Source organism: Oikopleura dioica, chromosome 1, assembly GCF_907165135.1.
Source record: "Oikopleura dioica chromosome 1, OKI2018_I68_1.0, whole genome shotgun sequence".
NCBI classification, from domain to species: domain Eukaryota; kingdom Metazoa; phylum Chordata; class Appendicularia; order Copelata; family Oikopleuridae; genus Oikopleura; species Oikopleura dioica.
The window spans coordinates 2,338,993-2,356,071 of NC_137291.1; the positions used below are offsets into that span (position 1 = coordinate 2,338,993).

General features: G+C 38.6%; 3 protein-coding genes across 3 annotated transcripts; 1 reads left to right on the forward strand and 2 right to left on the reverse strand.

Annotated features, from left to right (window-relative positions):
- Nucleotides 1-1,857: 1,857 nt before the first annotated feature.
- On the reverse strand, nucleotides 1,858-8,363 carry LOC145695750 (kinesin-like protein KIF28). The gene is made up of 13 exons (XM_081772766.1): nucleotides 8,222-8,363; nucleotides 7,106-7,476; nucleotides 6,676-7,035; nucleotides 4,717-5,664; nucleotides 4,544-4,608; nucleotides 3,613-4,449; nucleotides 3,437-3,507; nucleotides 3,073-3,193; nucleotides 2,904-3,026; nucleotides 2,774-2,818; nucleotides 2,433-2,535; nucleotides 2,303-2,379; nucleotides 1,858-2,153 (listed from the first exon to the last, which is right to left on the reverse strand). The coding sequence occupies exons 1-13, from the start codon at nucleotides 8,233-8,235 to the stop codon at nucleotides 2,049-2,051; spliced, it is 3,240 nt and encodes a 1,079-aa protein (XP_081628892.1). The 5' UTR covers nucleotides 8,236-8,363; the 3' UTR covers nucleotides 1,858-2,048.
- A 1,121-nt stretch (nucleotides 8,364-9,484) lies between these two features.
- Nucleotides 9,485-10,507, forward strand: LOC145705869 (L-fucose dehydrogenase-like). Its single transcript, XM_081783372.1, has 4 exons — nucleotides 9,485-9,703; nucleotides 9,750-10,106; nucleotides 10,175-10,338; nucleotides 10,379-10,507. The coding sequence occupies exons 1-4, from the start codon at nucleotides 9,486-9,488 to the stop codon at nucleotides 10,477-10,479; spliced, it is 840 nt and encodes a 279-aa protein (XP_081639498.1). The 5' UTR covers nucleotide 9,485; the 3' UTR covers nucleotides 10,480-10,507.
- Nucleotides 10,508-15,429: 4,922 nt separating this feature from the next.
- Nucleotides 15,430-16,977, reverse strand: LOC145711483 (uncharacterized). The gene is made up of 5 exons (XM_081789175.1): nucleotides 16,595-16,977; nucleotides 16,301-16,507; nucleotides 15,855-16,260; nucleotides 15,654-15,805; nucleotides 15,430-15,603 (listed from the first exon to the last, which is right to left on the reverse strand). The coding sequence occupies exons 3-5, from the start codon at nucleotides 16,117-16,119 to the stop codon at nucleotides 15,430-15,432; spliced, it is 591 nt and encodes a 196-aa protein (XP_081645301.1). The 5' UTR covers nucleotides 16,120-16,260; nucleotides 16,301-16,507; nucleotides 16,595-16,977.
- Nucleotides 16,978-17,079: the final 102 nt, after the last annotated feature.

Below are 17,079 nucleotides of genomic sequence, written 5' to 3' on the forward strand. Positions count from 1 at the left end.
AAAAAACGATTTTGAGGCTACATTTTTTGGGGGTCTATCTCGACTCTTACACCCCCAAAATTGCATTTGAAAATTGCACTTTTCGCCGAAAATTGATGAATTTGCCCTAATTTTGGCAAAAATATTGTTTTTTTAGGCCAAAAAGTCCTCATATCAAATTTTTGAAGTAAGACTAACCTGAGGAGGGATTAAGAACCAAAAATATGGTGTTTTCAAGAATTTCCGTTTTTCGAAGGAAAAAGCTGACGGGGGTCCTTAACACCTCAGAAAAAGGAAGAGTACTCTTACCTTAGAGTGGACAATTTCGAATGAGAACGAAAGTTGAAAACATAAAATAAAAATTCGCTTTCGCGGCAGGTGAGAAGGCTTCCAACAAGATGCGATCTTTTTAATAAGGTTGGTTGGAAATGACAGTCACGATTTTATTTTTCAAGCTAAATTTAGTTTTAATCCTAGCCCTTGATGTTGTGGGTTTGTACTTGTCTGGCTCACTTAGATAATTATCATAAAGCTCTCTTAATTTTGGACATCTCAAAGTATGAGATGACTGTCATCTCGAACCAAAATTATTATAAAGATCGCATCTTGTTGGAAGCCTTCTCAATTAAGTTTAACGACCCTAGCTTGAACAAGCAACTCAAATTTGCTGAAGTTAAATTTCTATAGTGGAGCATTTGAAATTCGCTTTCTCTGGCGCTCCATTCACCTGCCACGAAAGCGAATTTTCATTTTCTGTTTACAACTTTCGTTCTCATTCGAAATTGTCCACTCTAAGGTGAGAGTTATCTTCCTTTTTCTGAGCTGTAAAGTAAATTTCTGTACTAGGGCTGATGAGAGCACTTTTGTACCGAAACACGTCCCCGGAATAAATCAACGAATCTATTATTATAAGAAGTCAACTATAAGACAATTAAAAAGTACTTTGATATAATGGCGTCAACGAATCTTCTGCTAAAGCGTCCAGCAATTTTTACTCTATCATAAAAATAAGATTAATTATAGCTTTTTATTTGTCTACCTGAGCATAAACAAATCATCGAATGAGTCTGCTAAACTCTGGAGATTTTCAAGATTGATGACTCTTCTAATTATTCCGGGGAAAATGCTGCGTATAGTCTTCACATCAATCGTTGATATATTCCATGCCAAAACTTGAAGTAATTGTTCAGTTTCCTCGGTCAAACCTTTAATAAGAACTGAGATGGTCAATTAAAATTCGGAAAAAGAACTGACAGCGAAATAGATAAGATAAGAAAACAAGATTGTGTCAGAATAAAACTAAGAAAAATACCTTCAGTTGCACGTAATTCTCGATAAAATGGAGAATGCCTTTTGAAGGCCGTTACTCCTCCGATTAGTCGTAGAACACAATGTATCGTTGTCCAATCCTACTTGACACTTATTAACAATCAATTCAAATTCATTAAATTAAAGTTTTAAAATTCTTATTAATAAGCTTTCCTTAATATTATAAAACGCCAGAGTTTTCCCATCTTCAAGCTGCATGCCTGCAAAAATGAGCCTCTGTTGATCTGGAGGGACTCCTTCTTTGTCTTGAAATTTTGCTTTGACATTTTCAATCGTGTCAGAATTGTTTACATTCAAACGGTGTGTTTTGCCAGTAACGGTTTTGACAAAAAGAAACATTTTGATTGTTTAAAATGTCCGTGAATTCTTGTTTTCTAGATCTCTGCCACAGATTTTCTGTAAACGCGATTGGTAGATATGAATGTTTTGTTTTAACGACTGTTTTACGACGTATTAATCTTTCCCCGGCAAAATTAGTGTCCTGACAATAAAAAATGCTGAAATGAGGTCAAGACGACAATTTTCTCTCCATTTCAACAAGAATAATTTCTTGGAATATTTTATTAATAAAATAGCTCTCTATAAATACAAAATAATATTTTCGGTGACAGTTTTCGCACAAATCAGCATTGATTTCGTGCTTTTTTCAAGAAGCGGTGCAAAATTTTCTGACATGAGGACATTTTTCAAAAAGGCACTGATTAGCTAGTGAAAATGAACAGTTACAGTTATCGCCTGTTCTACATAATTGTGCAGGCTTTTGACTTCGTTTCTTTCGCGGGCGCGGCTGGGGTCGCGGGCGTTGCGGGCTTTTTCTGTGACTCCTTTTTCGAGCTCGCGGCGAGCTAGAATTCGAAAATTGAAAAGGGTTGGTTTTGGGGGTAAAATTTTGCCAATTTTTTTGTGGAATTTTGTGAGTTTTTGGATGAAATCATGCGCATATCAAATCACGTGCCGGTTTAACCGAATTCTAGTGTTTGCGATCTTTGGCTACCGATTGGTCTTTTTCTGATTTTGAAGCAGAAGCTGGCATGGGGCTGTCTAGATCCTCGTTGAATTCTTCTTCTTCGGCTGAAGAAATGGTTAAGAATTTATCCCTGGAATTTCTACAATTTCTTTCTTACCAAAAGTGTCCAAGTTTCCACCAACATTATTAGCACCAGTATCGTATGAGTGTTTTGCTTGGTCGAATTCGAAGGAATAGACAGAGATGGTGTCCGATTTGCCCTATTTTTGATTGTTGATTCGTGAAAAAAAAAACAATGTGAACAAGCAATGGTGGTTTTTGGTGTTTTTCATGAGTAGCTAACTACGAGCGCTTCTTTTGGAAAAACAAATCAGAGCGATTTTTTGTTGTTTGATTTGTTCCAGAACCTTCAGAAGAGCGGTTATCTGATCGGTTGAGGTAAAAAAAAGGATGAACATTCGACGTTTCTAGTGTTAGATTTTTTGACTAATAAGTTACGTTTGATCCAGAACTGGGGCCTCCGCCGCCTTTCAGCCTGTTAATCTTGAAAAATTTGATGTTAGTTTTTGAAAATTTTGAGGAAAATGCGAGCTTTGAATTTCAAGGGGGGGTAATTTTGAGGATTTACCATGCCAATCATTTTCACAGTCTTCTTGAATTTGCCGGAGGAGTTGGCGATTTGGTTGACTTTGTTGTAGAATTCGAGGAAATCGCCGGTTTTCTTTGATTTTTCGTATTGTCGAACAAGTTCCTTAAATTTACGATAAGCAATATTCTAAAAAAATCAGCAGAAAAACCTGTATTCTAGCTTCTTTTCTCGCCAAAACATCAAGTCGTTTGTTCATCACTGCCATATCCGCATTTGCCTTTGCCGACATATTCACTGACATTCGACGCAATGAGTTGGGATTAGAATAGCTATAAAACGGTGTAAAAATGTGTTTTATAAAAAATCTTCTTTGATTAAAAAACTTTAAAAAAGTTCTTTTCGAAAAATAATGCTTTTTTTGTAACATTGATTGAAAGCTAAAAAGACTGCTTTTTATTCTGTGCTCGTATTATTTTAGCCATGCGTATGTTTTTGATGTGCGCGAACGGGTTAAATATTTGATTCTGTAAAAAAGTATTCGAAAAAAGATGTTTTCGAATCCCCACTGAGACGTTTTAGCGACTCCTTCGTTTGGATTTGATGATGTCAGGGATTGCTTTTCCTTCAGTTCTCGAGTCGAAAGCTAAAAATATTTTTATGATCGATGCAAAAGAGGTTATTTTATACTTATCATATTATAGGTGGCGCCTTTTCTGAAACAGCGCCATCATTTCCAAGAATGACTCACCTTTGGCACAGATCCATCGCCTTCCTTTTGAATCGCCATGACTGTAAAATTGATACTGTCAGTTTCAAAGATTTCAATAATCTCTTCTGTGACTTTATCGATGCTGATCATTCTCGAGTCCTTCCAGCTGGGAGCAAGAGTGCCTGTCAAAATCTTCGTTTTGTGGTGATCCTTGGCTTCTTTTGCAAAGCTGCATCCATATTTGACATAGAGACCGTGGTTGAAGCGGGAATTATAAACTTCGGCGTCGCGGACATCGACTTTCACGTGATAAGGTTTTCCGACGAGTTCATTTGGATCTTCATTGAAATCATCTTCGCCAAGACTTTGGCCCTTGGCATCGCAGGGGGTTAGGACGATCGTAAGATTTCCTTGCTCAAGTCCTCTGTGATCAGTGATTTGGAGCTTGTCCTCGAAATCAAGACTGTAACTCAATGACTGTAAGAAAGCACTAGAGGTTCCAACGGCGTAGTCTTCCACCTCGTCCCAGAAGGGATCCTTATCCTTCGGGCAACTCTTCCAAGATTCATCATCATCCAAGTACTGCTGGTACATTTCCTGAATGATGTATCTTCTGTTCATGAATTTTCCTCGCTCCCAAAGCCACAAGTTTCCAGTCGCCACATCTTTCATCTGAACCATGACTTTGGTCTGATTGTCGTCCTGAGTCGCAGCGCCGAGGAGGACCAATTCAAAGTGTTTGTATTTGTTCAGTTCTTCCGAGACAGCGTTGACTTCTGAGATCATCGGGAGCAGCTCGAGAACATGCTCCTGAACTCGAGCCTGGTCAGCTGTGAGGCCTGCAGATGAGAAGCCAGAGTTTTCGGCAAGTTCTTTCTAAATAAAAAGAGTAAGAGGAGAGCAAAAACAAATAGGGAGAGGGAGCGTTGAGGGGAAAACGACAAGGAGCTGTCAAAGGTTGTTGACTAACCTGAGCAAAATCCCAGTCGATCGAGCCTTCTGGTGTTCCTTCGGAGGTTTCTGGCTTTGAGGGGTCTGAAAATTTTCATTTTTAAAAGAAGAAATGACTCGCTTTTTTCTTCAGAACTCCTGAATATTCTCCTACTTTTAATCCTACAACTGTTCAAATAGACTGTAACTTACCCGAGAACACATAAACATGATTCGATCCCAGGACGACTCTGTCCTTATTGTTGAGACAGACTTCTGACGTAATTGGAACGCCATTAATTTTGACCTTTGCATTTGAAGCTCCGGGGGCAATTTTGAATCCATCATCTGTTTTCTTAATAACAGCGTGGAATTTTTGAACGCCAAGGCCGGTCAGGCAAATTGTCGGAACTGGATCAGCATCTTTTCGGCCAATGGTGATTTCTTCCTTGTCCAAGTAGTGGTGGATGACGCCGGAGAGCTGAGGATCTTCGTTGAGATTGGTGAGCTTGGGCTTGTTCATAGCGGCCTTTTGGGCAGCTGCCTGGGCGAGGAGCTCGACATCTTCTTTTTGCGCTGCAGCGAGTTCTGCATCGAAACCGCCCATGCCGGAGTCGATTTGCTGAGCGTTGAGAGCCAGTTGCGCTCGGATATCCTCTTCCATCTGTCTTCGCATTTCTGCGATTTCTTCTGGCGACATTGTTCCAGCTCCTTCGACGGCAAGTGGCAATCCGCCGCCTTGGAGTGATTTCTTGAGCCGCTCGTTTTCTTCTTTGAGTTCTCGGATGAGCTTGTCGACTGGGTTTTCGTTGACGACGGCTTTGTTCTTGATGTTTTTCGCTCGATCGGCGTAGCGAAGAGTGGACAAGGTTTCGTCGTAGTTGATGTCGGCTGGGGAAAGAGCGGCGATCATGATGGTCTTGGAGTTTCCACCAAGAGCGTTTTTGAGGAGCTTGGTGAGGACAGAATCTCGGTATGGAATGTTGACTTTCTTCTTTGTTCCCATCGAGATATCGGCAAGGGCTTTGATGACATTACCAAGCGCCGACAGCGACTTGTTAATGTTGGCACCTTCTTTGAGTCGATCACCAGTAGCTCCAGTCGAATCAGCTCTTTCGGAACCAGCCAAATCGACCAAGTTCATGACAGAAGTCTTTTTCGAGGATAAAGGCAGTGCGAATCAGAGCAGATCTTTGTGATTGTTTATGCACGTCAATTGACATAAGTTACGATTGTTGTGTAACGAGCTTCCTGCAAAAATGAATCGATAGAATTGTTTGTGCGTAAATAGCACATTCAAGTAGTTTTGTCTCAAAAATGTCCGATGCGGTCGAATATCAAAGATGGAAGGGGCAGATTCTTTTAGGAATTCGAGCAAACATGATCTATAATCGGAATCTTTTGGTAATCATTTTATTTTTCAAATGTTAAGCTGCCCATGCGCAAATATATAAGATAAAGTGACATTTTATAAAGGAGTTATTCGACAATTTCTTCTGTAGAGTGAACAGCAAAATTTATATTTCTTGTTGAAAGCCAACCCTTGCAAACCATATCGATCAATGTATAGAAAATGTGTGGGCTTCATTTTAATAAAATTTTTCTGTTCATTTTCTTTCTTGAAAAAAGTAAATTTCATAATCTTTAGGGGAAATCACTAATAATTCTATTTTTTTCTGGGCTTAGTAGGGTGGGCATATAATACATATTTAGAAAGCCCAAGAGCTGGAGATCATTTTCACTATTGATAGTAGGGGGTGATTTCGTACCCTGAGGGCATTTAGGTACCTCTGAAGTCCCGAAATCTGGCCAATTTCAGAAATGGGACTTTTTGAAGCCCTAACTAAGCCTTTGAAGGGCTGCCTACTACCCTAGATTGTAGTCCAGGCTCTGGCGGTCATTTTGAGCCCAAGAAAACCTGGGAGGGGGGTGGGTCTGGGTGGAGCTAGAGGCTCTTGAAATTTCCCCTAATAATCTTTTATGCTAGAAAAACAGCTGTTTGCATGTCTGCGATTGAATATAAAGATTATTTTGCTATCAGGTGATGCATATCAGCTGTGCATAATTTTTTTCACACAAGAGAAGTAAGAGAATAAAGAGAAATATTCGGACGAATTCTCTTGAAAAAATATATTTGAGCAAACATGCTAATTTTTATCCTTTCCTTTGCCATTTCTTTCCCATCTTGCATCTTCTTCTGCACAAACTCGATCGTCACGACTGTATGAGCTCTAGAACTGGTAGCATTCATCTGCGTCGAAGCAACAGTCCTGTTATTGTTTCCTTCTTCAATTCGTCTTTCAATTTCTGCATAACTTCCGACGGCGACCTTTTTCAAATCACCAACGTAGAAGAGCCCCAATTTTGGATTCTCACGGACAGGAAGACCTCCCTTGGGATTGGTCTTGTTCAGAAGATCGCGGACTTGTTCGTTGTAAATTTCAAGCATGGAGAATTTGACTTCGAATTTTGTGTCGTCAGTGTTGGTCTCGATCTTTTTGAACAACTCATCGCAAGTGATAGGGACAATTCCTAACAAATGGGTTTGATTTTTTGGTTTAATTTTTAAGTTAAATTACGTAAAATTAAATAAAATCTTGACTTGCTGCCCATTTTCCTTTGTTTGATCCGTATCCGATCATAGAATACGATTTCCCGGAGCCAGTCTGCCCATAAGCAAACAACGACGTATTGTATCCTTCGTAAGCATTGTTCAAGACGCCCATGCCAAGATCCTCAAAAACGACTCGTTGCGAAGAATAGGTGGAGCCAGGATTGGGATTAAGGTAGCCATTGTCGTCCTCAAAGAAGCCTTCGTGGGACCAGTAGGAGAAATCGAAGGCGAAGTCCTTTACTTGTCCATCGGCGGGGTTGGTGATCGAGGTCTGCTTTCCATTCATTCTGATGATGAGCTTTGCTTTTCGCTCTTTTTCTCGGCTGTTGAAGGGGCGGCATCGCACCGCCACTTTCACGCTAGAAAATTGTTTTGAATCAGCTGACAAAAGGAAAGCCAAAATTTTTGAAGCACAAAATTCATTCAAAGAATTGAAATTAATAAAATAAATCACGAAAAATGACGAAAATGAAGCGGGTAATAATTCTGTTGCCAGGGCTCAACAGTAATTTCGAGAACATGCTTAAGAATTTACGACACGAGCTATTTGACATCAGTAGGGTCAAGGAGTACGCACCGGCCCCGCGACTGTAAATCTTTTTTTGATGACTTCCGCAAAAACCATGCGAAAATTCAAAAATTGAAAATTCAGCGATACACGCAAGGAAAAAAAAGTCAGGGAATAAGGGAGCGAAGTTTATCGAGTAATTTGGCTGTAACGAAAATGTCATGACGACGATAGCTACAACGAAAATCGAAAAGATACTGCTGAGAATCCTCGGCAAATATCATTATCTTTACGGCTTATCGCTTGCGCAAGAATTTATTTCTTCCCGAAAAAGCAAGCTTTTAAAAAATGGATATTTTAACCAAATTTTCATTCCAAACATCTCTTTCTGAAAAAAACTAAGAATAATTCAATTTTGAGCAAAAACTGTTCAAATAATCCAATTTTTCGATTAAAAATATCAAAAATACTTTAAATTAATTATTTTTCTGGAATTTTATAATCAGAAAAACAAGAAAAAGACAAATTTGGACAAAAAAATTTCGATTGAAAGTTGTTTTTTGACCAAAAAAACTTCTAAAATCTCTCCAACTTACGATTCACCGGACATGATTCTCCCACTCTCTCAAAAATTCTTTCAGAAAAAAAAGCTGCTCAAAAATCCGCGTCTCTCAAGAAGCTGTCTCGACCGAACCGAGTTCTGAGTTTGACTGTCTCCCTTCGTTACACAGTCAGCCACATCTTTTTTTCGTCGTTAAATTTGCTCAACCAAATGGCCAAAACTCTGTTTGTCTGCGTTTCTATGGGAGAGCGAAGAATAGTACGCGCTACTTTCTTTATTCTTTATTTCAACTCAGAAATTAAATGGAAACGAGCATTTTTCGCCGAGGAGCGGCCAGAATGTTCTTTTCTTTTTTCCATATCTTTTGTCTCAAAAATGACGCTCTGACAAATATGGGTAGTGAAAGGTTAGGGTTAAGGTTCGGGTCATCATCAGAATTGTCTTACTCAAAAAACATATTTTTTGAGAAACTCAAGTGACACCCTTATTCTCTGTTGGTCCTTTCTCCTTAGTGGTCAAGGAATATTTCTAGTGCTTCTTTTTGATTTTAAAATTGAGCTGAACTTACATATCTTTTCTAGATCTTGTCGAAAAGAACTTCATTCTTGGCAAAAATCTCTGTCTGAAATCAAGTTTTCTTGCAAACTTATGAACTAAAGGATTGAGAATGTCTTCAGAACCGCCAGCTTCAACAAATAAAATCTTAAATTTTCAGCCAAAAACAAATCTCAGCTGGCCCTTCATCTGCCCGATACAGTTCAGATAAAATGTGCATGTAAGCAGTTTTTGGTCGATTTTGGCGCCTTTTGTCTGACAGACAAGAAATTCAGAATTGAGTTCTTACTCAGAGAAAATACCTATTCATCCTCCTAATTACAATTAATTTATTAAATTTATAAAATTTTTTTAAATACAGTTGCTTATGTATAGTAGAGGAGTGTCAGAATATGATTGAACTTCTGTTATGGATACAGTGGGCTTGTAAATCGCCAGTGGAATTTGAAGAGCATGAAAATAACTAAGCGGCACTAATCTAACCATCAAAATGCAGTAAATTTACGTACCGCTAAAACAAACGAAAATCGCCCGCAAAAGAAATTGATCAATAATTTATTGACAATAAATAGTTTTCTAGCATTTTGTGATAAAAAAACTAATTTTCAATATATTTACAGGAAATTTTCAGGTTCTTTCCTTAGGCATTGAAAAATGCAGAACTCCACCCTCGAAGTGTCAATATTGACAGGTCCGTCGAAGCACTTTTTCTCAATAAAAAAGAATATGGCGCATTTTCAGACATGGCCAATTTTGAGTATGATTCAAAGAGACTTGATCAAAACGTTACCAGAGGACGGTTTAAAGACGAAGTAGCAATCGTCTGCGGCGGAGCAAGTGGGATTGGAAGAGCCACGGTAAAAAGGTTTTTGAATGATGGGGCCAAAGTGGCAGTTTTTGACTTGAATGGTGACAATGACTTTGGAGATGAAAATGTGAAAGTTTACCAGATTGACTGCAGGTACCCTAGATACCGATTTCGGTCGATAATCAGCTTTTCGTTCAAGTAAAAAAGAAGATTGTGAGACCTCAGTATCATCAGTCATCTCGGACTTCGGAAAAATCAACCACTTGGTCTATTCCGTCGCGTATTTTGGCTCAAAAGCTCTCGACGCAACAGAAGAAGATTGGTCAAAATCGCTGATGATCAATGTCGCCGGCGCCGGGTTCATGATTTCAGCCGTCACTCCTCATTTAGAAAAAGCGGAGGAGAGGAGAAGATCTGTTTGTCTTCTGACGTCGATTTCTTCGACTCAAGCGCAATGGCACAGGTGGACTTATGGCGCGACAAAGGGGGCTTTGTGGAGCTTGGTTCGGCATGCGACCTTGGAACTAGGAGAAAAGGGGATAAGGGTCAATTCTGTCAGGAAAAGGGTTCACCAGATGTTTAACGAAATAAAAGTAAAAGACAGTCATTTGATGAACTTTCAAAAAGTCCGTCGTGGATTTGGACTCCTGAAGTGGCAAAAGCCTATCCTGAAAAATCCGAAATCAACTCTCCATCTGGCCCTGGCCAACTTTACCATTCCCTCGGCCGAGTCGGGGAGGTGGATGAAGTTGCTGCTGCGATTTGCTTTTTAGCTTCGAGAGATGCTGGTATTGTCAAAAAAATCAGGCTTTTTTTAATTATTCTTAGGGTTTATTCATGGCCACGATTTACAAGTTGGCGGTGGGTACCACGCAATGGGCCCTGAAGGATGCCAACCTGCCAAATTTGCTGGCTCCACTGATTCTTAAAATTTTGAATAAAAAGATTAGACAAAGGATCAAACAAATGCTAAATTATTTATGTTGATTATTATCAGATTGACAAGTGACGAGTATTAAAGCTGGAGAAAATGAGCATCCGCGAAATCTTGAAAATGAGATTTCTCGCTATTATTTTTTGTTTTTTGATGATCGAAGAGGTGGGGGCAAGTTATGGTCGAAATCTGAAACGGTTTGTGAAATCATGGAGGAGTATTTTTTGATTTATTAAGGGCGAGTGCGAGTAAGTTTTTGAAAGCTTATCTTGAGAGAAAATTCAATGACGGAACCTTTTTTGACAATCGGGGAAAGATTCGCCAGCAAAGCCACTATTTTCTTGGTAGAAGAGGTTGAAGATTTGACCAATTTTAACTGAAAATAAATTCATAAAAATGACCTTTCATGTGTTGGAAATTTTATATTTTGGTCAGGTCAGAGCATGTTTGTGTGTTCTCCTTCTCTTTGAAACTCGCCTTTTTTCTCGAGTGCTTTTGTTCCCTCAGCTCTTTGCAAAAAGCTTTTCTCAGCTGCAGCGTTTTTGAAAATATGCGATAATGAAATTAGGCCTTTTTAATTTATTTTTCTTTATTGAGATTCGAGCTCAGAGTTCAAACAGAAAATGGAGGTGTCCGTCGGGAAGATCAAGGAAAAGATAATTACTACCCAAAAAGTAAGATTTCAGAAAAAAATAGTAGCATTTAAAATTAACAGAACCAATCCATTGTCCTTGATTGAATCTTCATACAGTACTCATACTGTATGCTGCAGAAGTAATCCAGTGGAGAATCCTCAGATTATTAATCTTGTAATGCGGGAAGACCTCCCTGTATCGGAGATAATTTCTTTTGCTCCTGCTATAGAAGTTGAGGAGCCACCAGATCTGCTCTCAGTGAGATCCGCTAGTAATCCAAGAGCAAATATTTCAATCGACGATGCCTTTTTCGTATCCGGAATTCAAGGGCTGGACATTTGCTCTGAAAATTTCATCTGCGCTGGGGACTTTTTTCGACCTCTATCGTCTGAGCTACCAGATTTGCCAGCACTCGAAAGTTTCCGTCTCTTATCACAAATCAATTTGAAAGAAATGGGCGGTGGACAGTTCCGATTTGGATTCAATTGCAATTTTGAGTCTATTCAAGAGGAGTATCAAGTCGAGCTGACAATTCTAGAGACAGATTCAAGCCCATGGCAGAATAAACCAATCATAACTGGAACAAACGAAACGAGAATTTATGAAGGGCAAAGAGGAGACATCGCCGTGGTCAAAATCGACTCCTATGATTTCTTAAAAGAAAGTATGATTCTTGATCTTCGAACGATCCCTGAAGATGTTAGAAATTTTATAGACGTCGATCTTCAGCCAAATTTCCTTCTTCCATATGCTCGACCCGGGGCGGTTAAATTCAGTCAAAATGCCAGAATCACTGTCAATTCTCCGCTTAACCCGAATGATTTTGGCGGGCAATTTGAAATCGTTCTTCAAGCAAAAAGTTGGATTGATAACGAAACTTTTGGAATCTGGTCGGACAATTTTACGATGACGGTCGTTGTCGAAGACCTTGACAACTTGCCACCGGTGTTTTTGGACGAAAGAAATCAAGTCGATATTTCTGTAGGAGAATTTGATGAGAGTTTTGTGCTTTTTAATGCTTCAGCGATCGATGGAGATCGAGAAATTGACACGCCAATCAATGTGACGATCTTAGAAGGACCGTTGAAGGATCTGCTCATTTTGGAAAACAATCAAATTCGGCTGAGAGAAGAAATCACCGACTCAGACCTTCTTCGATTACCGGAATTTTCAATCCTACAACTCGAAGCTCAGCAACTCGACAATCCAGAAAAGAAAACAACGAAGACTCTTCTAATCAAAATTTCCAAAAACTTCGAGTCCCAATTAACATCAGATGAATGCTCCTGCGAAACAGTCGAAAACTCGTCGTTCTCTTCCTTGATTTCTCCGGTGCAAAACCAGCGTTTTCTCTGCTCACTTTTCTTTGAAGAAGCATATGTTTTTTCCGTGGAGAGATTTTGCAGCGATTTTAAAGAAGAACTAACGAATCTAGAAAAAGCTCTGATTGCATGTCTTTGCTTATTGATTCCTTTGTCGATGATAAGTCTTATTCAAAAAATCGCACCGAAAATGAAAAACTGCAAAAATGATGCTTCAAAGAAAATCGAAGAACATGAACAAATCGAGGTGAAGGATTTTCCTGAACTCAAAGAAAAACCAGCAAAAGTTCATGCAAACGTGGAAAAAAGGAAGAGTATGAATCCATTGGTCGATTCAGGAACTTGGCTTTTGATTTTGGCTTGGCCCTCTTGCGGATGTAGGTCGGGCCATTATGCTTTTACCCCGATTTTACATATCAACAGAAATTCTGTCATTATGATTTCATATACAGTTTTTTATGGAATTTCTGGACATCAAATTTCTGGACATTTTTCGGATTTTAAGGGGTTTTCTGGGGACAAATTCAAAGAGAGGGGGTATCAAATTTCTGGACATTTTTTCTCAGCAGATATCTTCCACATCTTAATTTATGATCAAACTTGAGTTATTGATGCCAATTTCATCTATAAAGAGCTGTGTTTATTTGAAACTCTTATAATATGATAAAATAGGCGGCTACAGCGCGTTTCTTTTAATGTTTTTCAGTTATTTATTTGAAAAAAATCGTAAATTTTTCTTTCTCGAAAAATTTATAAGCAATTTTGTTGGGACATTTTTCTCAAGGCTCTGTATCAAATTTCTGGACATTTTCGGGAAAAATGGGGGACAAAAAATGTCCAGAAATTCCATAATTAACTGTATCATCAAAAAGTAGGCATTTATATTAGAATACAAAGCCAAAAAAAAAAGACCGAACTCATCACAAAATCAATTCCTCCACAATCCTTTACGGTCAAATCATCAAGTCCGGTTCAATCAAATCTATTCAAAAAGTCGCGCTCGCAGGCGAAACCTCATTTGGCGATGATATTGGCCCTTCATTTGACAAAATCGTGAAGAAGTCGAAAATTGAAAAACTCCTTGGTCAAGAATGTATTCATTTGTCCGCGTTTATCAATTTGCTCAATTTGAAGAACCTTACTCACGAGAATATTTTAAAATATCACGGCTCATTTTTGGAAAACAACGAAAACGGCGATGATTTTTCAGTAGGAATTGTTTGGGATTTAGCTGATCAGGGCTCGCTGGAAGAACTGTTTTCATTTTATCGACAGGCAAAGGTTTCCTGAAGGCTATTTTTCATCCCATCATTCTAGAATCACTGGAAACGATTGACGGACTTGACCGAAGCTCGATTTCAAAACTGGATCAGAAATATTATTGCAGCTCTTCAGGCCTGGGCTCAAAAACCTATTATAAAGCGACCCTGACTCAGGTTTTTACTCGAGTTATCGAGCCCGGCTTAAGGTATGTTTTCAAAAGACTCAATATTTTTGACGAAGAAATAAGTATTTTCACGAAAACGACGTGATACTCGGCCGATTATCCTGCAAAAACATACTCATTGATGCGAATATGAATGCGAAAATCGAAATTTTACCGTCAACGAGCATGGGAGACTTGCACGAAGTTCGGTGGTGGTCGATTGAGCGATTTGAAGGGCAATTGAGCTCGTTTAGGAATCGGGAGTTTATTTATTTCGTTTTTTTTAGTAGAATAATTCATGGTAGAATTCAGTTGAGAGTTTTATGACTATGATAGGCTCAAAATCGATATTTTCAAGCAACAGGCAGTCGCTCAGAGCATTCTAGAGCTGTGAGAAATCGATTGAAAATCTTTTTGGATCGTCTGATATCAGACTTGATGTTTCTATTTCTTCGTTTTGCCATTCTGTCGGCTTCGATTTTATCCAGGCAGACATGATGATCGTAAAATTCCATTGTCGAGTTAATCAAAGACGCGAAGCTTCGACAAATGTCTTCATCGTCGATATTAGGCGATCTCAATTTTTTCGTTCCAAAAAGAGCAACTGTCTTATTTTTGCAGATCTCACTCGAGTGATCGTAGAACCAGGAAAATTTGTCCGCAACTCGATTAAATTGTTTGATCTTTAGTTTTTGATTCTTGACACTGTTTTCTTCAATAAAATTGCCGAGTTTTGAGAACGCCTCGATCAGACGATTGCTTGGTGAGTCTTCCATCGCGACTAAGCGTTCGACTTTTATATCAGAAATTTCAGTTTCGAGAACTTCAACGCCAGGTCCAATGTTGAGATTTTCGATGAAATTTTGGATTTCTTTGTTTGTTTGAGCGAGAACTTTTCTTTCGTCTTCTTCATTTTGAGTACTTGACAAGGAGTCGGATGATCTTCTTGATAATTTCAAAAAAATTTTTGCGGGTCCGGAAATCATAAAAAATCTGAAAGTGCAGTTTTCTTGAGCTCGTCGAGACGAGTCGAATGATGGGTCAAACTTTTGATGACTCCAATGATTAACCGGTTAGCCGGCAATTTCCCGGAAAATACATTTCCGGTCGCCGTTTTTGTTCTAGAAATGCTAGAATGACAAAAAAAGAGGGAAACTGGTCCTTGAAGTTAGTTCTTCTGTGGGTGAAAAAATGAGAATCATATCTCTAACCATAAGATGCTTATCACCAAAATTCTATTTTTTTATGAAAATGGGACCGAAAATTAGGAAGGTGCAGCAACAACGAAATACATACAAAATTTAGAATTTTTATCGTTAAAAAAAGTTTCGCTATATATTTGACCAATATCTTTTTGCCCACAGTAGAACTGACCATAAGGATCAGTTTCCGGGTTCATTCATCATCCTAGCATTTCTAGAACAAAAACGGCGAGCGGAAACGTATTTTCCGGTAACAAGCCGGTTAACCGGTCAATCCTTGGAGTTATCAAGAGTTTGACCCACCATTCGACTCGTCTCAACAAGCTGAAGAAAACTGCACTTTCAGAATTTTTACGATTTTCAGACCCGCAAAAATTTTTTTGAAATTATCCTTGTTGGCTCCAGATACTTTCGAGTATAGATTGTCGACACGAACTTGTACCAAATTTTATGCGGTTTATTCTTTCGATCTGTCACGTGATTGACAGTCCATTTCTTCGTTATTCTCCATCCATCTGCATATTGAGCAGTATTCTTAACAAAAATGGATAGGAACTCTCATAAGGGTTTTCAGATTGTCTTACCCAATCGATGAAATGACCATTTTTCTCTCTCAAAAAGTCAATATACTCATTTGCTTCATCAATACCACCAAATCTGCAGAAAATTTTCGCAACAGTTCCGTAGTCCTTCCAGAGAATATTCGACGGTTCAGAGCAATCTTGTCCATTGATTGCTAAAAACAAAGTTGATTCCTTTTTGATTCTTTTGAAAATATTTCTGACCGTAGCTTTCATCGTTTCTGTCTTCCATGATGCTTCCACGAAGCTGGCAAGAATGGTCCTCCTCTATTTTGAATTTGAAGCAGCCAGGAGTATCGCGACAACTTGCGGCGCATCGCTTCTGAAAATCAGGAAGATCAACTCCGGTTTGTTTTTCAAAAGACTTTGAATAAATGGAGTCTGGAGTTAATTTGTCTTGAGATCCGATGTTCCAAGCTTTCATCAGAACTGACTCATCATCTTCAGAGGGGGACAAATAATTTCGCATCAAAAGTTAATTTCAAAATCATTTTCAAGCACTGAAGCTTGAAAAAAACTTTTGATTCACGAAATTTTTTGTCACCCTCTTTATACGGCCAAATACAAATAGGCTCATGATCAGAGATCCGGCAATATTCGTCAGCTTTTTCTGAAAAATTTTGAAAAAAAATTATTTATGCGTTTTATACTTGAGGTCACTCTCAATTGAAAGCCTTCATTCGTTTGCCCAAAGACGTCGCTTTCGAAAATAATCTTTATCTTGGTCCCTCGGACATAGACCCGACGATCAAAAGTCTCAATTGTTCCATGCTCGAGTTTTTGATTGCAGTAAATTTCATTGAACGATTGATCTTCGTTCGTTATGACGAGTTTGTCAAAATAACATTTTTTATGACCTGAATATCATTTACGCTACAAGAAGGTTTTCTAGACTCTAGAATCTAGAATCTAGACTCTAGATTCTAGAGAGAAGATGTTCATACTTTTAACATCAAATCGTAGAGGGTCGACAAAAAATCCATCAGCGCATTTATCTTGAAAAATCCATTCGCAGAACGCAGATCTTGGATAGGTAACGATTTCAGTAGTAGAATTACCGAAAAAGTAAGAATGAATCGGCGAAGAAATCTCTACGCTGTTTTCCTCATCGGTGAATTCTCTTACAAATCCGCAGTCCAAGAAATCGGCGAGAGAGCGTTTTAAAACGAAACTATAAAAAATCGAGAAAATTTTCATTTTACAATTTTTTTTCTGATTGAGAGACCATGAACTTTTGCATTTATACGGAGCATTTGAGCTTACGGCTTAGTTTAATACCGTAGTTGCCCGCCGATCTGCCGTTACTAGCTTCGCTCCGACCTAGTAATCCACGAGTATCTCAAGATTGACAATTTTGCTTTTGAACTTCATTTTCTTATTTTCTTTTTATTTTTCTAAGATTCACGATTTCGCCGTATTTTTGGGGACC